General features: G+C 40.1%; 2 protein-coding genes across 2 annotated transcripts in view; one reads left to right on the plus strand and one right to left on the minus strand.

Annotated features, from left to right (window-relative positions):
- The window catches only part of lgr4 (leucine-rich repeat containing G protein-coupled receptor 4), a gene marked incomplete at its 3' end in the record, with an annotated part of 28,684 nt that extends 26,922 nt beyond the window's left edge, over nucleotides 1-1,762 (plus strand). The window contains exons 17-18 of the mRNA XM_080885443.1: nucleotides 206-259; nucleotides 354-1,762. Coding sequence (XP_080741569.1) covers nucleotides 206-259; nucleotides 354-1,762 — 1,463 coding nt within the window. The remainder of the gene's footprint in view (nucleotides 1-205; nucleotides 260-353) is intronic.
- A 2,461-nt stretch (nucleotides 1,763-4,223) lies between these two features.
- mybpc3 (myosin binding protein C3) overlaps nucleotides 4,224-27,068 on the minus strand; it is a 36,490-nt gene continuing 13,645 nt past the window's right edge. The window contains exons 11-29 of the mRNA XM_080885444.1: nucleotides 26,240-26,364; nucleotides 26,031-26,136; nucleotides 24,600-24,766; nucleotides 23,037-23,202; nucleotides 22,843-22,949; nucleotides 22,699-22,728; nucleotides 22,475-22,614; nucleotides 19,989-20,148; nucleotides 19,732-19,836; nucleotides 19,424-19,612; nucleotides 15,547-15,681; nucleotides 15,286-15,453; nucleotides 15,077-15,165; nucleotides 14,047-14,242; nucleotides 13,770-13,909; nucleotides 10,936-11,095; nucleotides 10,711-10,847; nucleotides 9,921-10,107; nucleotides 4,224-8,832 (exon numbers count right to left, since the gene is read on the minus strand). Of these exons, the coding sequence (XP_080741570.1) occupies nucleotides 8,771-8,832; nucleotides 9,921-10,107; nucleotides 10,711-10,847; nucleotides 10,936-11,095; nucleotides 13,770-13,909; nucleotides 14,047-14,242; nucleotides 15,077-15,165; nucleotides 15,286-15,453; nucleotides 15,547-15,681; nucleotides 19,424-19,612; nucleotides 19,732-19,836; nucleotides 19,989-20,148; nucleotides 22,475-22,614; nucleotides 22,699-22,728; nucleotides 22,843-22,949; nucleotides 23,037-23,202; nucleotides 24,600-24,766; nucleotides 26,031-26,136; nucleotides 26,240-26,364 (2,569 nt within the window). The 3' untranslated portion in view covers nucleotides 4,224-8,770. The remainder of the gene's footprint in view (nucleotides 8,833-9,920; nucleotides 10,108-10,710; nucleotides 10,848-10,935; nucleotides 11,096-13,769; nucleotides 13,910-14,046; nucleotides 14,243-15,076; nucleotides 15,166-15,285; nucleotides 15,454-15,546; nucleotides 15,682-19,423; nucleotides 19,613-19,731; nucleotides 19,837-19,988; nucleotides 20,149-22,474; nucleotides 22,615-22,698; nucleotides 22,729-22,842; nucleotides 22,950-23,036; nucleotides 23,203-24,599; nucleotides 24,767-26,030; nucleotides 26,137-26,239; nucleotides 26,365-27,068) is intronic.

Here is a 27,068-nt window from a genome sequence, read left to right on the forward strand (position 1 = left end):
TACTAACATTAAAAATTGTGCTATATTTCCTGGCTGTCATGAGGTTGTAAAATTCCCCAAAAAAAGATATAAAAAAATGTAAATTACATTTAAATTGAAAGTATCACAGAGAGCTTAAACAGCAATGTTACTAGTTTGGATTGAGTTTAAAAAAAAAAAAAAACACTTTCCCCTCTTAGTATATCCATTTTCTTTCTTGTTGCAGGTGGGGAAGATGTGGAAAAAATCTCAATGGTTATGCATTGTTCTCCTTCACCAGGTAGTCAGCTTTTGTGTTTATCAATCAGTGTTAAAGATTTGAAATAATCCCAAAAAAGATAATAACTAAATTTGTCATATTGTTGGCTTTTCAGGAGCTTTCAAGCCTTGTGAACACCTCTTGGGTAACTGGATGATCCGTCTGACAGTCTGGTTCATCTGCCTGGTGTCGCTGGTCTTTAACAGCCTGGTGCTGGTGGCCACCTTCTCTCCCTCACATCGAGCTGCTGCCCATTCCCACTGCCCGACCCCGTCTCTTTCTCCAGCCAGGCTGCTGATGGGGCTGCTGGCTCTGGCCAACCTGCTCACGGGCTTGTACGTCGGCGTGCTGACTGTGCTCGATGTTGCTACGTGGGGATCCTTCGCTGAGTTTGGGGTGTGGTGGGAGATGGGACCCGGCTGTCAGATCACAGGAGTTCTGGCCGTCTTCTCGTCAGAGTGGTCAGTCTTGTTGCTGTCGTTGGCAGCCGTGGAGCGCAGCGTGGCCGTGCGGATGATTCTTGGGAAGGTCATGATGTCGCCCAGGAGGAGTGCCAGCAGCCGTCGCGGGTGCTTAAGAGGAGATCGACGCTTCAGCCTCACTGCAGGATTGCTGGCGCTGCTGGCCGCCGCTGGGGCCTGCCTGCCTCTCGTGACCTCCGGTGATCAGTCTTCGTCTCCTCTCTGCCTGCCGTTTGCCGGCGGTGAGCGTCCAGCTTTGAGTGTTACGGTCATTTTGGTGCTGCTCAACGCCGTGGCCTACCTGTTCACCGCAGCTGTGTACACCCAGTTGTACTGCACACTGGGCAGGGTGGAGCTGGCAGATCCGGAGCAGACGGGTGCCCTGAGACACATCGCCTGGCTCATCTTCACCAACTGCATCTTCTTCTGTCCTGTGGCAGCGTTCTCTTTTGCCCCCCTCCTGACTGGCTCCACAGCTGGTGGCCCGGAGATTGCCAAGACCGTCACCCTCATCTTCTTCCCGCTGCCCGCTTGCCTGAACCCAGTGCTGTACGTGTTCTTCAGCCCAGCCTTCAGGGAGGACTGGCTGAGACTACGCAGTCGCAGAAGTTCAACCAGGGAGATGAAGACCACCACAGAAGGTCACCGAGATGACAGTGGCGGAGGGTCTGAGCTCACAGACGGGGGCTCCTCCACACACCTGGGCTTTGACTGTGGGATGTACTCGCAGCTTTGCGGTGAGGTGGTTGTTTGTGAGCAGTGTGAGGCAGCACTGCGTGCCAGGACCTGCTCTTCCCCCTCGTCCTCCACAGTCTGTAGACACTTGGTCAAGTCCCACAGTTGTCCCACCCTCCTGGTTGGAGCTGCGGCATACCAGCGCTCGGAGGGGTTTTGGGGAGACAGCAGCACGCCGTCTGCACAGTCTGAGTACGCAGACGAGGGGGACTCTTTTGTGTCAGATAGCTCGGACCAGATTCAGGCGTGTGGCCGAGCTTGCTTTTGTCAGAGCAGAGGCCTTCCTCTTGTACACTACTCATACAACATACCTCGAGTCAAGGACTAATGACGCATCTGTGTCATGTGAACTTGGATGCTACAAGAATAAACGTTTTTATATCAAACAGCAAAATGTGCCAACTACCCTACGATTCAGCAAGCACTTAGTTTCTAATAACTGTGTTAACAGACACAGCCAATCATTTAAAGGGAACTTGGTTTTTTGAACTGAGAAACAGTTTCTAGGAGACCTGAACCGAGAAAGTTGCATCACAAACTGGTCGACAAAGGATCTCGCAAAGGAAAATGTTGCCACCGGTGCCTGCGTCTGCAAGCCTCCATGTATGTGTTAATGATTTTTTTTGCCCTGTTTCACCTGTACTTATAAGCTTTTAAATTTTTAATTATTATACATCTTGTCAATTTTTAAAGTTTCTTCACAGCAACTTTTGATTTCAGAATTTTTGTTTCTTTTACAAAAATGTAGCAAATGTAATAATCACGCTAAACTTTCATGTATGAATGTAACTTTCAGGTGGTCTTCACCTAGCGGGGGGGATAATATAAAGTCAGCAATAACTTCTGCCCTGCCTGCGTGTGATTGTAAAGTGTCTAAAATAGTCTAAAACAAACATGTCTTTACTTTAAGAGAATGTGATTAAAAGTAGCAGATATCACTGTTTCAGCAACAACTAGGCACAGCGGATGTGAAAGATTATTTATTGTTTGAGTAGCATTAAGTCTCTGGCTGGGTGGAGACAGTTTCTGGCCTCTGAATGATAAATACAGTGTAATAACAAGCATTCACCAAAAAAACAGCACCTTTATTAGTTTTTCCTCACCAAAAAACCAAAACAAGCACTCTCATGCAGGTTCATGTCACAATTTTTGATCTTTCTTATGGAAAATTCCAGTTATTTTAAAATCTGGGCCTTATTTTCATATTTGTTTTTCCTTTTTGAGCTATTTGTTTGCTAAATTACAGAGCGATGCATGCTGTTAGCCTTTTCAGTACAATGACACTTAAATGAGATCTGCCTAGGCCTGATACTCAGATTGGTTGTGGCCTACAGGGTGATTGTTAATGGTGCTGAATGCAGAGTATTTATAAGCATAAACTGCTCAAAAATTGAATCCTATGAATAATAATAATAAAAAAAGAAATCATTTAAATCACAGGAATAAACCAATATTTTGGGAAATGTGCTTGTTTGCTTAGAGCAGACCTTTCCAAAGTGTGGGGCCCGCCCCCCTAGGGGGGGCGCAGAGCCATTGCAGGGGGGCGCGGTATGAAAAGGGGGGGAAAAACAAAACGCATGGACACTGCTAGCACGGGGCAGCCACAGAAACGCAAAGCAGGAGATGAAGCATAGCTGAATATGTTTCCAAGGTAGTTGCCAAGGTAGGTCTCCCCTGCATAATTGGTTTCCCCTTCGTCGGGAGCAGCGCTGGGCTCTCCAAATCACGGACAAACAGCATCCCACATTCGTGATTTTTAGTTCACAAACACTTGTAATGACTAACTACTCCTGACATTTTGGAGATGTTAGCTCTTTATACAGTAAAGTTACAGTGGGATACAAATAATATCAGGCTGATCCTGCCACGATTTGTTCCCCCGGTTCAAATCACGGACAAACAGTATCCTACAGCTGTTTATGTTTTTAAACCCATTTTGCACAGAGAGGCATTTTTTGAAAAATGTATTGATAGCAATGTTGAATATTATTACACAGGAAAAAAACAACTACATGTAAAATAATTACACCGTGACGCCTTTGCCTTTCTAAATAGAGGGACAGTAACTGTGTATGTATATGTAAGCGTGTAAAACCTGCAGATAGAGACAAAATACTGTTAATCTGACTATCTGCCATTCTGCAATTCATCTCATGTAAACAATAACGTGGCGCACAGCGTGACGTGAAAAAGGCACATACCTTTGACGCTGCGTGACGAGCTCTGTATTCCTCGTAAACAGGTAGACGCAAAAAAGGAGTTTTAAAAAGTCGGTGATTCGAAACACAGTTTACGTGTGGATGAAACAGCTGCGTTGTCAAAAATACCCGTGTAGGTGCGGACGTAGCATAAAAGAGTTAGTAGTTTATTTTATTACTACCTGTAATTTATTGCAGTTTACTTGTATTTGCTTAATTGTTTACTAAATGTTTGAGGTGTGAAATAAACTGCAATGGAGCAAAATAAGGGTGTGTGCGTGCGAGGGGGGGCGCGAACATTTTTCTTGTAAAACAGGGGTGTCAAACTCAAATACACAGTGGGCCAAAATTCAAAACTGGAACAAAGTCGCGGGCTAACATTAATATTTATTGAAAAAAAAAAAATCTTCCTCTAGATATAAGAATGAATCTTTTCTTATGGACTCAAACAAGTTTTGCTGAAAAACTGAATATGGAACAAGCAAAGCTTAATACTAAACAATATATATATTAGCTGTATAATACCAGTAGGCCAGCTCTAATAGTAATTTGGTATGGCTTCGCGGGCCAAATGTAATTAGGCTGCGGGCCAAATTTGGCCCGCGGGCCAGAGTTTGACACCTATGTTGTAAAACAAAGGGGGGCCTAGCAAAAAAAATTTGGGAACCACTGGCTTAGGGTAAGATGACAGCCAGCAGCTTGTTAGCTTAGCCAGGCTTTTTCTTTTGTATTCGTTTTTTTATCCACCTGCTGCTCTAGCTCTATGTTTAGCAAACATTTACAACCCTGGATTTACTTCAGAGCATGGAAACTCACATATATGTTGCAAAAAAAAGGCAATAAACAGTCTACGAATTTAAATCAGCTACATTTATGCTGGTTATACTACAAAAAAGTGCAGAGCTACCCGCTGTGGTGACCCCTTGTGGCAATGGAGCAGCCAAAACTTGCTTTTTATATACTATTGATTGAAGTCATATACATATTATACAGATTTTGGCTCATGAGCAAGAAAAAAAAAACATGAATATCATCCAAGACAAAAACATGAATGTAATACTGCTTTCACTTTCACGTGATTTGAACACTACACAAGACTGGCAGCCAGCTGAGTTGACAAGATGGTGCATTAGCATTGCCAATAAGTATGAAATGGACGAGGGGGCGGTTGTTAGTCACCCACAGATATTTAAAGACAAGCATCTGCAGTGTGCTCTTGTATTAAAAGGTATTTGTGTGCAGGCTGTGTGTTTCCTGTATATGATGGATTGACTAGTAAATATGTGATGGTACAAAAAAAAAGAAGGAAAATAAGGCCTTGATTTAAAAAGAAAAGGAAGATTTATCTATAACAGATTGACTACTTTAACTCTGCTGTTTGAGACTTCTCAGACTTAACTGAGAAGTTATACTGAGTCCCGTCCGTCTAGCTGATCAGAAAAGCATTTTTTAATGCTTCAAAGTAAAATGTAAGTCTTTCCATCCTGAGAGCTGACCTAAGTGAAGCTGTGTTTGACGAGGGATTGGCTGGTGTTGTGCTAGAGCATGATTGTACACATTGAGGTGGATACACCCTCTGAGCATGTATTCACAAGTGCACGTCATGTGAGCGCTTTGGAATTCAGGCAATGTAGGGAAACATTTTCTTCCACCAATAAAAAGTTCTTGTGTTCTTCTACTGCAACTTTCAATTTCGGCGTTTCGACTCCTATCTTCTGTTTTCACACACCAGACAACTGAGTGTGTAAATAAGTTCACTTACTAAAATGTCTCGCTGACTGTTTGAGATGTCTGATGCGCCACGTGGTGAAAATGTATGCATCTCTTTCTTTCTTTCTTTCTTTCTTTCTTTCTTTCTTTCTTTCTTTCTTTCTTTCTTTCTTTCTGTGTAGTTTTGATTATTGTTATTTGTTTCTGTGTCTGTCTGTAAATTATTTGAACACAGATAATCAAGAATGGGATGCTAACTACGGAAGCTACCTCCTCAACTGTAGTGGCTACCAACAGTGATTTGTTCATTTTTTTCTTTTTTCTTTTTTTTTTGCATTCTTGGCTTTACATTGACAGAGGATAGGTGACAAATTAAAGGAAAACTCAAATGCCTGACATCCATGCAGTGGGGTGGATTCGGAGGCTTTGCTGTGCTTTGTTGTTATGTTTAGGTCTGCTTGTCTCTCTGCAAAATAGAACTTTTCCTTGGCGACTAGCTACACAGCTTATCCTGTGGTGACGCATTTCTGTCATCATATGAGCAGTCTCTTCCAGGATGATAATCCCACAGGGCATGAGGGATCATTGAATCGTTAATAATGTTTGTCATGTGTTCACAGTCGCTAGATCTCAGCACCTATGGGAGATTGTAGACTGATAAGTTAGACGGGGCTCTCCGGCACCGTCATCCAAACAGACTTGTAGAATAAATGAATGAATGAATGCCACACCTTACATAGGGCTTAAAGTTGGCCTTTCCTTTAATTTGTCACCTCTGTTTGTACATCGTTTTAGTTCTTTGCAAATTGTGGGAGGAATCTATGTACTGTATACTGTGATTTTTTTTTAACCAACCTTAAACTATGAATTTTTTTGGTTTTATGTTTTATAGGTATGAACCTGCAGAATAATACAGATTATATATAAAGTATCTCACTTATTGTCAGTTTGAATTAAATCTTACTAGTTTTACACGTGAGATCTCCCCGAGTTGTTTTTATTCTGTTAAAGTAGAAAAAAAGCTATTTCTTTAAATTTTGAATGAATAAAATTGGATGAACACAATAATTCTTGTACTTTTGTGTTGCTTTTAAGACCATGAAAGTCCTATTCACAAACCAGCATCTGGCAGTATATGAGAGGAAAGGTCATTTGTTTGCTTGCTTGTACCACATTTGAAGTGACTTGAGCCAGTTGCTCTGTCCACATGTTCAGTTGAGGTACAACTGATGAATTAAAGTGAGGAGTTATCAGTCTTATTACCCAGTATGTGATGGATACACAAAACTTTGTACCATTTCTGCCACTAAATGTAAATTACAGAAACTTAGTTGATCTTCAAGCTAACAATGTGATTAATTACACAATGCTAGTTCTGAGCCAGAGCCTTAAAGCGTATAAAACCAGGACAAGGCTTCTTGGATGGAGAAATGAAGCCAATGTGAAAGTGTCTTCAACCTGCCTGCAGTGTCTCTGAAGGCCACCAGATGGCGATAGTTGTGGTTGCAAAAAGACTGCCGGTCCTGTAGAGGTCTATGGGAAAATTGCTCTCTGTCTTGACCTCTCTGAAGACTTTCTTGCTGAGTTTATGGACTCACTTAACCAATTTGGGTCATGCTGAATGAAATGTAATTCTGTTTTGTAACTCTTCAAGATATTCTATTTCAAAATGGTGGATTATATGTGGTATGAAACCGCACACTCATTGGCTAAAGAGATATCAGTCACTAGTCAGTAGCCAGTGAGTTGTCAAAACACCTTGCAAAAAACAGAGATGCTCTAAAGCATTTATCAAGTATGTTCCAGGTGACCCTGTGACACGTACAAGGCTCTCTGGATCTTTTGCAGCTGTACGCTGAAAGGGCACGGGAAATATTTACATTCAAGGCATCAAAGGAATAACTGTTGAGTGATCTTACAGGAGCCCACTATGGAGCAAAGCCAGAATGTGCTCTACTCTACATTTAATCACATCCCGGCTATTCTAGCCCTTCACATAGTTCAGGCACATGCCTTACAGCTCTGGCTTTAAAAAGGCTTTGTTACAATAAAACTAAGCTCTCAGAAACTCGTATCAATTGCACCAGACTTCTGAGTATCAGTGGCAGGCTTTGGGGGTTTTCAAAAAATCCTTGCTGCACTATAATGTAATACCACCTACATATACAGTACACTTCTTGATTTCTTAGTTTTTTTTTTTCATATTTCACATTACTGTGGATGAATTTTGGCCCACTCTTCTCTGTAGAATTGCTTTAATTCAGACACATTGGAGGATTTTTGAGCATGAACAGCCTGTTTAAGGTCATGCAAAAACAAGTCTGTTGGATTTAAGTCCAGAGATTGACTAGGCCAATCCAACACCTGCATTCATGCCATGCAGAGGTGGACTTGCTGGTGTGTTTCTAATCATTGCCCTGCTGCATAAGTCAAGTACTCTTTACCTCCGGATGTTCTCCTTTACTGGTAGAGAGCAGAATTCATGGTTTCATCAACTATGGCAATTTGTCCAGGTCCTGAAGCAGCGAAGCAGCCCCAGAACATCATACTACCACCACCATGTTTTACTGTTGATGTTCTTTCTATGAAGTTTTAATGCAAGATGTAACAGGACTCAAACTTTCCATAAAGTTCAGCTTTTGTCTCATCAGTCCACAGAATATTTCCCCAAAAGTCTTGGGGATCAACAAGAGGTCTTTTGGCAAATTTAAGATGAGTCTTTGTATTCTTTTTGGTCAGCAGTGGTTTTCTCCTTGGAGCTCCCCTATAGATGTGATTTTTTCCCTTTCATATTGTTGAATCAAGAACTCAGACCTTAACTGAGGACTGAGGTCTGTAGTTTTTTTTTTCTTTTTTCCAAAAAGAAAAATGTGATTAATCATAGTTAATTCATGATTTAACACGGTGGTTGTAAGTCTGTTTTGAATTTACTCAGGTTATTTTTGTCCAATATTGTGTAAACTTTGATGATCTTAAATGTAAATGTGAAAAGAAATTAAAAAGTAGAAAGACAGCAAATACATAGTCCTCACAGCTCTGTACACTACATGACTGAAAAAAAATCACTTAGTAATTCTGTTTTCAAGTAATTTTTATGCACACAAATCAGCCCAGACAAGCAGCAAATCAGACAGTAGTTTCCTAAATATTGATACTATTTACTAAACACTGTTATCTCTGTTATCAATACCAAGAACTGGACTGAAATAAAGATCATTGTTTGGGATAATTAATAATAAATACTTATAGCAAAATGAAAATAAAGGAACAGCAAATTCAGTGAGCCCCATTCACTTCTGTCATCCAGTGGTTTACATGACACTAATATAACAGTGAGGATAACATGATGTGAGATGACTGCAGGAGAGGAAAGCAGCACATAAACATAAAAAGGATGTGGAGCTGAACTCTGAGATGCCATCTTCTCTTCATTTGGCTTCTTGAATTTTTTCCTTCTTGGGCTCCTTCTTATCTTCTCTAGTAATTTGAGCTGCAAGGCAGGGGGGATTTTTATTCAGTAAAAACAAAACAAAAAATTACTTAATCTGTTAGGTGCTGAGTAGGTAACATTAATGTCTGTAGTGTGTTTTTACTGTTTTATTGGTTTTTAAAAAATGCTGAAAGTTCACTGAAAGTCACACCTCCACATAACTGAGGAGAGTTGCACAGCTTGGCGATGATTGTCTGTAGATTCAATTAATAATTATTGTTGAATTAAAAATAAATGAATACAGCTGAACTGTTTAAACATTCTCAGTGGACATTTAAAACCTCATAAATGTGGAGACTGTAATAAAGTCCATAATTCTCTGTCAAATCCCTCCTAAGAACTTATCATATTATCATCATATTACAGGTTATTTTGGAGCTTGACAGGGTAAATTATGACAATTAAAAATGCCAACTTTTACTCTGTGCAAATGTGATTTTATTTTTATGTTTGCAGTTATGACAGAAATTGCAAATCAGTTTTTAACAGGATTATTTTTCTGCAGCACAATTTAGAGCTCTATAATTTCCCAATAATCCCCAAGACATTATCTCAGAAAGAACTTCATAAAATGTTAGTATTTAACAGAAAAAACAGAAAAGGCTCGGCGGGTTTAATTCATAATTTAAATGAATTGTTAGTTGGACTCAAAGGACTTCAGCAGAAACTTGTTTATCTCTTAGTAAGTGTGCAGCCTGAGAGCCAATTCAGGATGTGGGGAAATATCAAACTGAATGGGTTTCTTTATCTTTCTTTGTTAATGAATGTCCAATTTTGCTCATGGAATAAATACATAAATACAAGACTGTTGTGTCGAAGATTTTCTGGGGTGTGTGGTCAGTTAATATTTTCCAAGAAACCATTTCACATCAAATGTGGATGTTTTTTTTTTTGTATTCTGCTATTAACACTAAAATATATTTATATATTTTTCTTTAATTATTTGATGAGTTCATGTGTGCGTGAATGTTTTTCTTTAAGAACAAACAAGGGAGGTGGAAGGGGGTGTTAAAGGAGGATGCTGGAGAAAAAGTGCAGTCTAAGTGGGGCATGCAAAAGAGGACACATGCATTTCATGAACTACTTACGGCGAACCTCCAGTTTACACTCCACTGTGTCTTCACCGCTGTCGTTGACTGCTTTGCACGTATACACCCCCCCATCAAATGGACAGGGCTTACGGATCTCCAGCGTCAGGACACCTTGCTTACTGATCATCCTGTACTTGGCTTCATTTGAGATGTCCATTTTGTTTTTGTACCATGTTACTTTGGGCTAATAAGGGAGGAAAAGTAGAATTATGTAAGTATATATTTTTGGGAAAAGATTTTGGAAAGCAGTTTAAATGTTGATTGAATAACATAATAATAATACAATTAATACTACTACTACTAATAATAAAGATTTCAGGGTGGTCAAGATTATAATGATTACAGTTTGTTCAGTGACTTCCTCTCCACCACAGCTTCAAAAGTTTCCAGTTTGTAGCCAATCACAGAGCCAGCTTTGCTGATCTGTTCATTCAGCGTGCTGGAGTCTTGCTCATAGGGGGTCATCTGATGGTGGGGTTTTCTCTGTACTAGTTTAGGATTTGTAAAGTGCTTATTTATTTGCTTATTTATTTGCATTCCTGAAGTTTTTCTGATAGAGTTATTCTTTCTATCTATATCTATCTATCTATCTATCTACACACACACACACACACACACACACACACACACACACACACACACACACACACACACACACACACACACACACACACTTATGGTCTAAAAAATTGTTAAGCACTGTATATAAGCAGAGGAAAATGTTTAACAAGGTTTAATTCTAGTAAAAGTGAATATCTTTGAAACATCTAATTCATACCCTACAGACCTTTGGTATTCCTCGCACGGCGCAGCTTAGGGTGGCGTTGTATCCTGCTATGACAGAACGGTCCACCAAAGGGCGTGTAAACTTGGGAGCCTCTGTAAAGTCATGATCCTTGTAGTTGGGTGGCTTGTATATGATACCTGAGATGACAATTGGATAATTTCCTTTCAGTTCCAAAGAGCATATAATCATAACCACAAGTGCATCACACTGGCTATATTTGCTCACCTGTTTTCTGAATGTAAACACTGTCTTTTGTGCAGTACGGCTCTGGGCTGAGGCCCACAAGGTTTATGGAAAAGACTCGGAACACGTACTCATTCCCCATGATGAGGTCGGACACAACACAATGGGTTCGGCGGTACTGATCATGGACTGTATACCATTCCTTCACATTAATTTCAAAAAACACACGAAAAAACAGATTGAGTGTTTAAGTACCACTTTAAAGACAAATGTAACTGAATGAGTGAGGAAAAAGAATGAATCATCATACTTTTATAAATTGGTTTTATTTAGAGTCCAGAAGGGTGTCATTCATACTTATTTAAGTTTTCAGCTTAAAGACACCTGAAGCTACTCTGGATGGCTATGATAATATTTCATTTTATGACATTTAATCTTTACATTAAGGCACAGCCCACATAAAGTTACACAGGATATATTGTTTGTTCACTGAGACAAGGGTTTATTTAAAGGACACCTGCCCTAAGTGCTTTTATCTATGCCACATAACAGGTACACTGTTTTTGGTAACATGATAATAAACACTCCTACCTCACTATGTTGCAAGCAAACTTAATTTGATCTAATAATAATGGCTGGAGTGAAACATGAGCACTTGCTGTGCTGGCAGGGGAACAATGGTCCTGCGTCACTGTGCAGACAATCTGGACCAGCTCAAAGCGACAAGGATAAGATTAGGACATTCCTGGCTGACACTGTTCCTGGCGGCTCGAGGTGGAGGATGGTGGCAGTTGGAGCTCTTGCCAGGAGGCCAGATATTACATCACTAGTGACCCACAGAGGAAAGTTACTGGGAAGAGTCTGAATTTGACTTTAAAAAACAAGAATTGGGTGTTCAAGATCAAATTTATTTGCAGTTTTCAATAATCCACACAGGATCAAACGTCGGCAAAAAGGCTCAAATATACACAACGGGTTCGCCATTAAAGTCACTTTAATTTTTTAATAAGTGGTTTTGAAAGGTTCTGCCTTATATCTTAACAAGCACTCACTGGAGTAACCAATACTAACAATAGGATCTAGGAAGGAGAATTGTAGAATTGGGAAGGTCTCTTGGAGACGTTTCTAAACAACTGCAGATTTCAAGATAAGGAGTTTACACAATTGTACGTAACTACAAGTTATTTAGATCTGCTACCATTTTGCTAAGGTCAGAAAGAAATTTAAACATCAGATGAGAACCACCAAGGCTCAAAGCTGCCACTAACTGGAAACTGTTGGAACACCAGTGTTACCGTTCACAATAAGGTTTAAATCGCCACAGACTGAGAGGTTATTGACCACAGCAGAAGCCTTTGCTCCAAAATCAGCATTTTCAAGGTGGACTGAAGTTTGCAGCTGCACACCCGAACAGGCCAAATGACTTCTAGAGAAAAGTTTTGTGCTTAGATGAGACAAAAATTAAGATGTTTAGCCAAAATGACAAGAGGTATGTTTGGAGGAGTAAAACGTACCAACTCTTAAGCATGGTCAAAGTGGTAACATCATACTTTGGGGCTGCTTTTCTACCAGTGGTACTGCTGCATTGCACAAAGTGGACGGAATAATCAAACTTGGACACAGACGGATGTTCCAAAAAGACAATGATCCCAAACACACATCAAAACCTGCTTTGCAGTGGATAAAACGTTTAGCTTCTTTCGCGAACCTCCCAACCTAAACCCTACTGAAAATGTGTAGGCCTCCTTAGAAATTGGGTCTGTGTGATGCCAGAGGCTTGTTGATGGCCACCAGAAGTATCTGGTCAAGGTGCAACTTGATAAGGGACAATTAACCAAATACCATAGGTTAACAGCTGAAAGAAATTATTTAAAAAACAAATTACTATAATATTACTCGCCTCTGTCAGTGCGCCCCAGGGTGGCTGTGGCTACAATGTAGCTTGCCATCACCAGTGTGTGAATGGGTGGATGACTGGTTGTGTAAAGCGCTTTGGGGTCCTTAGGGACTAGTAAAGCACTATACAAATACAGGACATTTACCGTTACCATTTATGCCCATGATGAGTTTATGTAAACTTAAAAACTGTATGTAAACTGACCACAACTGTAATATACTGACTGACTAAGTTGGTGCTGGGAGCAGGCTGTGGTGGATAAGTAGGGCTTGCTTGAGAGTCCCAAGCCTCATTGATTTAATAAATCTTTGTTAACTGCTGACTTATATTTAGACTTTGTTAACTTAAAAAATAGTTTTGTTACCTAAATGTAACCAAACTATGCAGATGTTTCCAAATACAAATTCCAGAAACCAAACTTCTCCCGTGTGCCAGCAGAAACTGCATGTTCAGCATAAGCTGCTGTAATTAGAGGATATGTTCCAGGAGGGAGACTAAAATATTAATCTGACCTCATCCAGGACCACAGACGGTTGGGCCAGGGAGAAAGAAATTTAGATTTGAGTGTTATTATCTCTTCTACCTAACCTGACCACTGGAGAAACGCACTAGCAACAAAAATTACCAAAGGTTCCCCATGTGGAACATATTGCACAAATTTCTATTACTGGCACAGGTACCATAAAGTTGGAACAGGCATGGTACCACAAGAAAGTGGAGCAAAAGTGCTTCCAATAGATTCTGTCCACCAGGATTTTCCTAACCTGAACGTTTGCTCTATGTAACTTTTGGTACTGAAACGTGGAAAAAGGGACAGGAAAGTATTAGGTAAATTAAAACATTAAATTAATCTCTGCTTTTATTGAATTGAGCTGCTCATTATTGGGTGGAAAAGCATGGAAAAACATGCTAAAAGCAAAAACGAGAACTAGTGTTTGGATCCAGCTGGACTCCAAAAAGCTTTCTAGCGCAGTCTCACCATAGTCTTTTTGTCGGCTTTCTGAATGGTGTAACCGGTTATTTCACAGTTTCCGTTGTCCTTTGGAGGCTTCCACTCAAGCGCCACATTAAAACCCCAGGTATCAACAATCTTTAGAGCCTCAGGAGGGCCTGGGAGGTCTGTAGAAGGAAAAAAAAATAGGAGCTCTCATTCAGTGCCCACTGACAAAACATCTGTGGTGCTGTTTTAATGCAGTGATTTTTTATACTCCGATTAGAAGTCAAACGTAGCTCTCCATTTGTTCAGTTCTGCTTACCAACGACCTGCAGTGTTACTGCTGCTTTGTCCTCCACGTTTTCAATCTGCACCTGGAGCTCATACTTCCCAGAATGTTTTCTCTCTGTTTTGCGGATGAAGAATATCGTGTCAACTTCACTGTTCCTAACACTAGCTATTGTGGGATCTAGGGGCTCCCCATCTTTGCTCCATGTGACTTTTGGCCTGGGTTTCCCCTGCATCACAAGAAAAGAGAAAGGAATGGCTGTAACTCAGATTGCTTCTGTGTTTGTCTGCAAATAAGAGACAAGAAAAGCAACCTTTCAGCTCTCTCCTGTCACACTTACAAGTTCAAACAGCAGCTCATAAACAGAACATTGCTCAGCGTTGCCACAGTTGGTCAGCTTGTCAAAACAAAACTGCAAACTCCTTCTTTGAACACAATCAGGGCTGAGGTGATAGAGTGAGGGAGATGAGGAGCAGTTCTCTATAGACTTCAGTACAACCTGTCTTCTTTTTACAAACTCAGGACTCACCCCCTGCTGGTCCATTAGAGTGTGGGTTCAAAACATTTCTACTGTGGCTTCCCTTTTCAGACCTGGAACTGGACCAGTCTATGGTCAATATCAAAGGCACCTCATTTTAAAAGTGGTTGACCTCAAAGTGGCATCACTACACTGCTTTGATCCAGAGTTAAAAAATCTTAAATACTTTTGAGGAAACTACTATGAATTTTCCCCCAAACAAGTTTTACAAGCAATTATCTGACCTTACAGGTGAAGTTTCCAGATTCCAAAGAGCAGATTCTTAAGTGGCCTCATTCCTAATTACTGACAGCCTACATGTTAACATGAAAGTGACTTTTGACCTGGTGCCGTCTTTAGACCAAGGTTTACATTTTTTTATGTCCGTGCTGGGAAAGGTGAAATAATCCTACCTTTTTATCCATCCAGTCACACTGATATGACCACCAGATATGACCAATAATGATAAAGACATCAGTCATGTTTTACTTTGATATCAAACATAGGTAACATCCCTTGTTGTGTTTCATGTGTTCATGAAGCCACCTGAAATGGAATCACGATGTTCATGGTGTCTCCAACTTTCTTGATAAGAGTCTGACGGAGATTTCTTGGAAGCCAAATTTTAGGGCGTTCTGTGAAAATAAAACACAAAATAAGAGTATGAAAAAATGGCTGAGTATTGTGTATCACGTCCACGTAGGGAACTAAAGGATGCAAGCGAATAATGAAGCGTGTAATCTATAATTACTCACGCATAATCTCTCTGATGGTGACGGGCTGAGCCAGAGTGGCGGGAGCACTTGGTCCCGCCATGTTGTAGGCTCGCACACGGAACTGCAGCTTGTCTCCGGTGGTGAGGCCTTTGATCACCGTCGACGTCCTCTCTGTCAGACCCTCCATTGCTGGTATCCATTCATCAGCTGTTGCCAGAAACCACAAAAAATTCAAATAAACTCAAATCACAGAGTTATGATGTGGAAATTAGCATAAATGCAACTTGCTCCGGTACGTACTACCCTCCTTGCAGTACTCAATCCCATAGCCCTCAAGGTCAGCTGAGCCAATTCTCTCAGGCCGCCGCCACTTCAACGTGATAGAAGTGTCACTGACGTCGTCGACGCACAGTCCAAGGGGCTCGCTTGTAGGAGCTGAGGAAGAGGCAGAGAGCACATAAATGTCCCTTTGAGTCAGCTAGAGCTTTAAAGCAATACATTACTTTAATTAATTACTCGACAAGTGGATGACAATAATCAGTACAAGATTATTTAACCCTTCTTCAGAGCCATCATCACATTACACTGCAGCTTTCCTTTTCTTTTGTTCCACACCAGGTCAAGTCAGCAAGCTCCAAGTCATAGACAGTAAGAAAAAAAAAACTCCCTTCTTAAAGTCTACCTAATAAATTGCATTTCATTACACTTTAGAGTCCTGTTCCAAAAAAGGAGGCCTAGTAAAATTTGTGAACCCTGTAATGAGGAAAAGCTCAAAGCCAGAGGGCTAACTCAAACCTCAGGTTAGTTATGAGGAACAGGTCTTCTCTCCATTTCCTCCACTTTTGCTGCACATTATGTCTTTCTTGAAACCCCAGGTAGATGCTAGTTTGTCATTCATTTTATTTAAAATAATTCCTTCCACAATCAGTCTGTCATCAGTGTCAGGACAGTGACAGAGAGCTTTAGAATTTAGGGATCATATATATTATATATTAATGCACAATCTTTTTAACTTTTTATCCTCTTACAATTGATCACATCGATGATAAAAAGGCCTTTTGTAGATATTTTTTAGAGATGATGTTAATATTTGAGTGAAGATGAATGTTGTGTTGCTAAATGCAGTATAATGTGAGATTTTTAATATAGGCTCCACATAGTGTGAATGTTATTAAATGCTCTCGACTGTACATTTAAAATGTAAAATCTCCATGACCCCAGATACCTTTTGCATCAGAAATCACCATAATCTATCTTAGTGGATCTCACTGGGTCCTATTTTGTGTGTCAGTTTATGGCTGAATAAAAATATTTAAAACTCTAATGTAAAGAGAATTTAAGGAGAACATGCCAGGTAAGCAATGACTGAGAAAAGAAAATCACTATTTTTCCTCATCTTGTATTTAAATTAATTTATTTTTAAGGCAAAGATCTACACTTAGTTAAAAAGCAGGTTCTAGAGCATTTTAATTGAATTATGACAATGATGCTGTTTGCCTTGCAGTAATTTTACTAACAGACCATCCAGAATTTCCTGTGCTGCAGTTTTGATGAATTCTGTATAGATATCTGGGCTAATTTGCATCTTTCTTTCCTGCAGTGTTCCTCTACACTCTATAATTGTATATATAGCTTGCTAGTATAAGCTTGACTACATCCAATAAGCTAATAATCGACAGCATTTATTACATTTCTGTGTTTAAGAAGCAGTGGTAGACCGTCAAGTTAAATTCAGTATGCACTTGTGTAAGTTCTTGTTAGCATACACAGATCATACTCAGGCAGCTGTAGTGGGAGGTATGTGAAGATGAGCTATTGGTCTTATATAGTCCACAGGGTTTAGCACAATCTTCATCTCCAATAATGAAAATCAGCGTCAGGTTGCCTAATCCTGTCCTAACTTGAACAACAAAGACATATTAATTAAATATTAAATGTTATTAGTTATCAAATGGCCGTTTAGCCCATAAGCCAGATTTAGGCATCATTTTCCATCCAGTGAAATATGAGTCTGTGAATATGACTGACCTTGACTTGCCAGGCTAAAGTCCAAGTGGCTGTGATACTTTGTGTGACACGTGATTTCAGACCTGTGGCTCTGGAGCGCTATACAGCTCTTTTGCCTGGGAGTCTCTCATCCATAGAGACCAAGATGGTCGATTTTCGGCCTTACATCTTTGGATTAAATCTTTTCTTTTAGGAGGACAGTTAGAAGAACAGCTTCAATGGGTTAATTAGAATTTGTGTGAAACAGAGGAGGAACTGATTTAGTGGCTAGTTTAGCCCTATTGTTATCACTCTGAGGACAAACTGAAAGCATATGCGGAACTATGAACAAACTGAATAGCTACTCCATCTTGCCCTTAAACATGTAGAAACCAAATGTGTAAAGTTTTAAATATTGTGTGACTATTTCTGTGTGTGTTGCACAGCCAGTAAACATGTTAGGGAATGATTTGCTGAGCAGTCAGTGCACTGACAAATATTTACTTAATCAAAATTCACTGCCAGCATGACCTAAATATACAGTCAGCTATGACCATAATAATTTTGCTAGTGTGGATTGAACCTTTTTCTAAAACCTGCATGATAATCCAGCAAAAAATAAAATCAAATAAAAATCACATCCTAAAATCCTAAATCAAACAATGCCTACTGCAAACAGGCTGTGGGTCTGGCTCAGCGGCAGCAGCAGGCTCCACGGGGGTCTGCACTGCTGGGGCTGCAGCTTCCTCTGCAGGAGAACCACTTTCTGTCAGAGTGACACCTTTTGCTGGTGTTTCATCCTCAGCTGGTGCTCCCTCTTCTCCACTGGGTGCTGCCTCTGCACTACTGGCTCCAGGTTCCTGTTCTGCATCAGGAGGTGGAGGTGCCTCTGTCTCAGCTTTACTGTGTTCACAGTTTGCTTGTGCATTCTCTGGAGCCCCAGCTGCCATTTCTTCCACACGTTCCAAAGACTTCTTATCTTCCACTGGCTTCTTCTCAGCCGTCTTTGAGAGCTTAGCCTTTGTCATATTTTTCCTCGGTGCATAGACGTCCTGCTGTTAATTTAAACTGGTGGTTGTATCTGCTTCTTCAACGTGGTCTTTTTCTTTCTCTCATTGACAGTCTTCTCTTCTCGTCCTGCTGTCTTTGTTGTAATAACGATGCTTGTTCTGCAGCAGCCGCCACAGAAGCAGTGACCCCCCTGTGTGTTAAGCAGCTGGTCCCAGCAGAGTCAAGGGCTTCCAGGCCATTATTTATAGAGAGGGATGCCATGGATAGTTTCCCAATCAGCTGTCTTAGGAGTGACTGACCATCTGGATACACTGATGCTCCCTCTTAAATCAACAAGTGTAGGATAAGACTGCAGTTTAGATAAATTAGTGCCACAATAAAAGACAACTAAAACCTGAGCTGCTGAATGAAAAGTGACAGTCATAAAGAGTGCATCTAACTCCAAACCTTGTTTGGCTGTGGAACTGGGCACTTGCATATGTGGCAAGGCACCATCAATGCCTCTAAAGTCTGTATATACAGATTTTAGAGCTACACATGCTCCCATCCAGATTATGTCATATATTTCAGTAAAACAATGCTAAACTGCATACTGCATCTAGTACAGCCGCATAGATTTGGAGAAGAGGAGCCCAGGAGCTGAACTGGTGTGCCTGCAGCCCAGTAGACTATTGATGAATTAGTCATAGACTATCAATTGTTTTAATTAAAAGTCCATTCTAAATCAATATCATAGGAGCCTGACATGTGTTCGGTGTCTCAGTGACTATTTACTCATGTTTGCGTTATACCACAGAAATGCCACTTCTTCCTTATAGCCAACAGACATGCTCTGTACTCCTGAGTTAACTCAGAGATGATCTTTGCATCATCATGTTTTTGTTTTTTAATTTGTTACATGCGCAGTTCACAGACCCGGAACTCATGACCACATTACAAGTCACCCTAGCCCTATGACCTGAGTGAAACGTTAGACTGACTAAGTCACTGGAACTTGCATGACCCAACTTATTCAAGTCAAACATGCCAATGTTATCACAATCTGTCTTTACAACCAAGACAACTCATCAATCAACCTTTTCATGAAAGTGACCTGAATGAAAATGGAACATCCACTTATCCATTTCAGTGTTGCAATTATTTCTGTTTATTTAATCTAAAGATAAATTCACAGACTCACCGATTGGCACAAATGGCTGAGAGGCTGGACTGTGACGAGACATACCAATGCTGTTCACAGCATAGACTCGCATCTCATACGGCACACCTTCTATCATACGCTTGGCTTCATAGGTGGTTTCAGGGTAGGGGTCAAAGTTGAGTCTCATCCACCTGTAGCTCTTCAGCTTCTTTCTCTCCAGCACATACCCTGCAAATTCAAATGTGTGTTGCCATTGGCTTGGTGTCTCCAAGGAAAAATAAAGGAAGATGCAAAAAGAAAATGGCTCATATTATTATGAAATAAAGCCCATTAGAAGTTATTTTTACCAATTATTGGCTGGCCACCGTCCAACAGAGGGGGTTCCCATTGAACGACACAGGAATCTTCACCCACACTGAGGATTGTGGGAGCCATGGGAGGATCAGGAACATCTGGAGGAGAAACATTACTCTTCTTTTTGTCAGAAGAAAGTTTGACATTCATAGATAAATTTCATAAATTTACAACTTTGATGGCTGTTGGTGTGTGTTAATTGGTATTGCTGGGGCTTTGGTAGGGAGAATAATGATAAAAGATGTCTTACCGACAACTTTCACGTGGATATCTGCTGTATCTTCCCCAGCAGGGTTTCGAACCACAACAGAGTAGATTCCCTCATCCTGCCTTTCAGCACACTCAATAGTGAAGACGCAGTGGCCCTTGGTGGTTTCCACATGGACCCTACCATCTCCCTCTGTGACGACCTACATGAGGACAACCATGAAAGTTACTCGATTATATTGAGCAAAGTTTTTTTGGGGAATTTGTGCTGCACTTTCTTAAAAATGATAGTTGTAGCCGGATCAATTATGACTTTTAAGACGAATACAAATAACAATATTTGCTGATTTAAAAAAAAAAAATCCAAGTGTATCAGCTAATATTTTACACTGCCATTTGTGTAGTTAATATTTGTTAAAATTATTATTTTTTTACACTTTGCCTCACTCTGCTCACATCTGCTGGTTGTTTGTAGTGTTGCAAACATGTGTCGCTGACAAGGAAATTGCAGAGTGCCCTGTGGTGGACAAACCATGCAAATTCAACTCTCATAACGTATTTGAAGGGTGTTTCTCCCCTTTCTTCTTGACTTTGTTGAAGTCATTTATCAGCTTTTATAAATGCAGACACTGAATGCTTTCATTATTATTTCCATGAATATACAATTTAGCATGTCAATTTGCTGCTTTACAACTTGAAGATCTAATTTGAAATCTAATTTCATGAGCTAATTAATTCCTCTTATTTTTTTAAAATCGAAAGTAAAAAACCTTCAGATTAAGTCTCAGAGTAGGTGAACTTTAAAATGCTAATATAACATACTGGTCTGACTGATAGTATTAACCATTTGAATTTTTTTCTTGACCAATACCGGATTGAGGTGATGCTGCTCTTGCTTCCTTTATGACAAACTTAATATTATACCTTGACAATATTTCTCAATTACTACATTTAGTGTTGGAATCTAGTATTTAGTTGCATATTTTATCTCCAGTTGTGTAGCAGTTAACACATTTGCTTGCCAAACAAAAGGTTGCTAGCTCATTTTCAACTAGATACAAATATCCCCATTGGAGTCACATCAGGCAAAAAACTCTGCCAAATCAGACGTGTGGAACTACCTGCTGTCGTGACCCCTTGTGGCAAGAGAGCTTCCAAATGTCGTTTTCATGCTCATATGGTTTATACCTTTTCCATACTGTACACATTGTACTTGCTGCTCAGCCTCCTGTGCCCTCTGTCTGTCTTAGGGAAGAGTCATAACATGCTCTTACCTTAGTGACATGGATGAACTCTGCATGCAGTTTTATCCTGTTCTTAGTGTTTAAAACTGACACAGAGGAAGGAAAAAACCATGGTATTCACTGGAGAAAGTGTTTTTAAGAAAATCCATGTATTAGTTTACAATTGTTACTTCTGCTCTTTGAGGTTTTCTTGTTAAAGTCTTTTCAAAGCTCAAGCTGTAAGACAGCAGGTTTACAGCACATTTCTACAATACATTTGCAAATCTAAATGCATGACATGTGACGTTACTGTTTATGTGTCACAAAAGCTTGTAAAGGTCAGCAAGTGCACATGCGTAGAAACTGAGGCATGCGCTGGCAGTGCTGGCGTGAGTGAAAAAAAACAAACAAAAAATAAGCATATAATGAAAAGTACACTTACTTCCCCATCCTTCGTGGTCCAAGGGGTTGTATGCCCTCCTTTGTCATCTCCACCGGGTTTTACAGAACTAGCCTACATTTGAGCAGAGCAAAGCCTTAAAAGCCAAAGAGGACAGAGAGGGTCCCCTCAAATCAAAGACTTGCAAACTACAGCTAGCATCACTGTTGGAAGCCATTAGCAGCACTGTGCTTACTCAGCTCGGTGAAAGCATCAAAGTTTACAAGCCAAAGCAGGGAGGAATGGAATATGGAATATGGAAGAACTAGCCTGTTCCACTTTAGATTATCAAAAGCAATTTGATGAAAATATACTTCCTTGGCTTGTTTAATATTGGAAGCATGTAACATATTGTTGCATTCATTTTTAAAATGCAGTATTAGTATGTCTTTCAAATATAAAATAATCAGCTACAAATATAAACTAATCAGCTACAACACTGAAACTGCAGACAGGTAAAATGAACAACATTCATCTTCTCATTGCACTGCAGTTACATTATTTAAGGACATGCACCCCCATGATGATAGCACTCCCCGATGGCAGCCAGCCACCTCACCCAGCAAAACCAAACAAAAAGATCTTTTTTCCTGGCTTCTGAGATCCCTGTATCTCAATCAAATTGAGCTTGTAGGCTCCGCTATCCAACCTCGGAGGTCTCACCTGGGTCAGAACAGTTTTGGTGGCACAACAGTGACCTGTACGCTGTCACGTAGGTGATTTAATGTTGTGATTGATCAGTGTGTCTTTGGTAATGAATGAAGTGGGTTTTTTTTTTCCAGATTTCAAATCTTACCTATATAACTCTGGACTGGTGGCACATGTCTTAATTAATGATTAATAGCACAAGCCTTCCATTTGTCTTACCTTTTCTCCTTTGGTCCAGATCACTGTTGGAGCTGGGTCTCCAGTGATGGGGACGTCCAGACGTAGTTTGTTGCCAGCCACCACCACAATGGTTGACTCGGCGGTGCGACCCATACAGTCTAAGTGGATCTTAGGAGGATCTGTGAACGTAATGTAAATGGTTAAAATGGAAAAATATTTTGTATTATGACTGGTACAATCTGCGTAAGTTGGTGGCTGTGTACCTTGGCGTGGCACATAATCAATCTTCACCTCTTGGAAATCAAGAAAAAAACAATTAAATAAGTTATTTAAGTAAAATTTGAACATGTGAGTCTCTAAAGAGACTCTAATTTTAAAGTGTAAGAATATAAAAGCACACATTTTACCCAAGAAATTTAGTTTAGCAGAGAGGTTGAAAGCATAGCCATCTGGCACAAATGTGTAGTCCCCCTCATCCTCCGGTTTGACGTCATCAATGGTCAGTTTGTGGATCCTACGGGGTCAAAAACTTTAGCTTGTGGCGTCATGGAGTGCAGGCAGCATACCGAACACGCATTACCACGTGCAAACATGTCCTCACCTGCCAATATGCGTGATGTTCACTCTGGCATCAGGCTTGACTTCGACGCCATTCTTGTACCAGGTTCCCCTCACGTTCTCATCTGACACCTCGCACTTGAAAACCGCCTGATCTTTTGCCTTCACTGTGAGGTCTGCGATGCTCTGGTAGACTTCCAGCTCTTTCTCTACATGTTCAGAAAACACAGGCTCAGAGTGCAGATAACAGCAGGCCTTCTGCTTTATGAGACGCCAGGTTTAGTTGATAGCTTGTGAGGATAATATGATTAAAAAAAATAAAAGCTCCAGCGACTGTACGCGTGGATAATGTGATAATGATTTTGAGCATGAGGGTCTCCTCTGTGTGTTGTATCTTAGCTACAGACACAAGAGGAATAGTTAATTAGATTTATAGTAGAAAATAAAGTGGCAAGATATGAGGATATGAGGACCATATGCAGGAGCTTCGGGTTATTACTGTATATCAGATGAAATAATGTACAAGAGGGTTATTAAAGTTGTCCCAGGGAAATTGTTATCTGGGTGAGATATCTCACACCGCGCTCCTTTTAAAGGTTACAACAGTTTCACGTCAGCTCACTGCTAGGTAGGGCATATATGATGGGAATGTCCAATGGCATTATAATGGGAGCTCTACTGTGGACTGAGGTGTTGATCCCTGCAACACGATAGCAGCTGGTATTTCTTGGCAGGCTCGCTGTTCAATTAAAAGGCCAACAAAGAGGCAAAGATCAGGTTTATATCTACACACACCTCTGAAACACACACACACACACACACACACACACACACACACACACACACACACACACACACACACACACACACACACACACACACACACACACACACACAAAAAAAAAACAACATATGCAAAGGAGAGAGCATGCATATTCAATATAATGCGAAGAAATTTTAAGCAGATGTTGATGACCATTGTGTGATAATCTTTTCTTTTAGAGGGATTTTGATGAATGTTTTGTTCTGTCAGATAATGGTGCTAAAATGGTTACAGGGAAAACTAACTAGATTTTTCTTAATGAATTTTGCCTACGTCCGTGTATGGATGAGTTTGAACAGTCTCCATCCATTATTTCTAGATCACCTGTGGAATTAAAAATAAAACATCTAATCACCTTCAAAGAGACACTTGTCTTAAATATACCAAAGACCATCATGTTATTGAAAAAAAAAGTTCCAAATCTAACTAATTTCTCAAAAGGAGACTTACAAAATTCAGTTGTGCCCAGCGGGGATCCTACATCAGCTGCTGTGACTTGGTACTAGAGGAAAATCTACCATCTAATAATAAAACATACTTTCAAACCACAAAGTACTCTTTGCCCTTTAGGTGAAATATATGTCTTCTAACTTTAGCTTACATGTGCTCTTACATCTGTGGAGCAACCTTGGGACAATGATAGGTGCTATATCCTAAAGATAGACCACATACCAAGAGTGGCAAGGCCACGGAGCTATTGGTAAGGTATGGGAATACGTCCTTGAAAAATTCATCACTGACAAAAATGGTTCATATGGTTTGTACGGCGTAACTGACACTCACCCTGCACCAGGACTTCTGCCACAGATTCGCCACCGTTTGTTTTAACCTTGTAGTGGCCACAGTCTTCTTTGGTGGCCTCGTTAATGATCAGCACATGCTTGCAGCCGTCTTTCTTGAAGCGATACTTGAAAGATTCGTCTCTTGTCAGCTCCACACCATCTTTCTCCCTGAACAGAAATTAAAACCACAATTAAAATTAATATGATCAACAAACATGGTGAAACGTTTCAGATAAAAAGAGCTAGTTACACTGCTCAACCATTTTTCAGAGGTTGCCTACTTTTGAGGTAAAATGCACTACGTCTTGTGGATGTTGATGTCACTGAATCCTAGTATGACAATTAAAACAGCTAATTGGCTAGACGTTAGATTTTTGTTACATTTTGCATCATATTATGTACAGTACATAATATGTTGCTAGGAAAATGGTAAATAGATGGTGAAACATGTTACTAAACCATGTGCCAACATATGTGGAAATGTAGCATAAGGCAAAATCACAGTAAGTAAGTTGGCACTGCACACTAAATCAAAATCTGAGGATACTTTTCTGTATTTAATCAGTATTTAATTCATCAATCTTTCTCCATTTTGACAAGATCCCCAACACCATTGGCTGAAATGCAGTCCCAAAACCATGACAGAGCCTCCACCGTGCTTTACAGATGGCTGCAGATACTCACTGTTGAAGCTCTCTCCTGACCTCCTCCATATGCACTGATGATTATTTGTACCCACAAATTTTAATATGGATTCATCACTTCATCAGACCTTACTTTCTGTCCAACTGAGGTAAACTCGCTAATCTCAGGCTTCTTTTTATCCTGTTTCACTTCCTCAAGAATGACTTCTTGTCAGCCAAACTTCCACCGAGACCATTTGTGATGAGGATTTGATGAACACTAGACTGATCAACTGAAGGGCCAGTGTCAGGGCTTAGCTGACATTTCCCCTGTATCTTAAGGACACGACTGTGAGATATTGTTAATCTACTGCAGACATTTTTTTAAGGCAGGTTCTTTCTTTTTTTGTCCTCCACTTGCCCAAATTCAGCAACTTTCTTCTTCGGGTAAAGGTCATGAGGGACATACTGAATGGCTCATGCAACCTTTTCATTGAGATGATAATTCACAGCTTGTAGCAACATTTCACAGTCTCTGAGGCCTGGTATCTATCTGCAGACATGACATCCTCAGATGCCATCTGTGGGGTGTCTGAGCAACTGTTAAGGATCCAGCAAATTAAAAGAGAGCCTAAATTTAACCCGATTAAATATAATTTAATGGTAGATGGCACTTTGAATACTTTTTTATTCAGTCATGATTCATTTATTTTATTTAATAATGATTATTCACTTTTTTTTTTATAAATTGGGACATGGATGATCAGTTACTGGCTGCTTAGCCATGAGTGTAAAGAAAAACATCTAACCATTTAACATTTGCTCCTTCCTCTGAGACTTCACACTCTAACTCCACCCGCTCACCCTTCATGACCATCTGATCCTCCAGATTTTTCACTACCAGGACAGGAGGCTCTGCACAAAACAGATAAGAACATGTGATTTAGCTGAACATCTCTGTTTTTGCATACCTGTGCTGGAACGGGTATGCTGTGAATGTTCTCAAAACATCAAATACCTTTAACAAAGAGCTCAGTGGTGCACTTCTCATCTCCCACTTTACAGGAATACGCTGCATCATCTGCCAGGGAGCAGTGGTTGATGGTGAGGTACCGCATGTTGCCAACACTCTCAAATATGTACCTTGACAGGGAGGAAGATTATCACACAATGAAAACACTGTTTTTATTTGTTTTTTAAAACCACAATATAGCGTGTGAGAAGGAAAGGAAATGTTTTGTATTACTTATGACACTTACTTGCTATCGATTTAACCAAATGACGCAATAAAGGCACAAATTAGGGAAGTTGGTCATGGAGAGGCAAAAGAGAGAAATGAAAAACAATCAGTAATATAGTTAAGTATGTTCTTCCTAAAGTTTTGCAACAGAATATAATAAAAAGCCACCCTGAGCATCTTCTAAAATAATTTAAATAGAATTGCAGATGAACAACAACACATTAAAAAGAACTGCAAAATGCAGAAGCAGTGTGTGAAAACTAAGCACAGCCCATGATTCAATAGCTTGTGGAAAGACCATTAGTTGCAATAATGTGAAGTAATCATTTTCGGTATGACTTTATCAGGCTTTCACATTGGTGTGGAGGAATTTTGACCCACTTTTTTGCAACATTAATACAGGTCATTGAGGCTTGTGGGCATTTATTTATGCCCATGAGGTCTGGACTTTGACTGGATTATTGCAACACCTTGATTCTTTTGCTGATCATTGTCCTTTTGCATGGCCCAGTTTTGGCAATTTTGACATATTTGACTCCAGAACACTTTGGTACACAAAGGAGTTTATGGTCGATTCAGTGACTGCAATTCCTGCGGCTGCAAAACA

This window comes from Rhamphochromis sp. 'chilingali', assembly GCF_963969265.1.
Source record: "Rhamphochromis sp. 'chilingali' genome assembly, chromosome: 6".
Classification (NCBI taxonomy): domain Eukaryota; kingdom Metazoa; phylum Chordata; class Actinopteri; order Cichliformes; family Cichlidae; genus Rhamphochromis; species Rhamphochromis sp. 'chilingali'.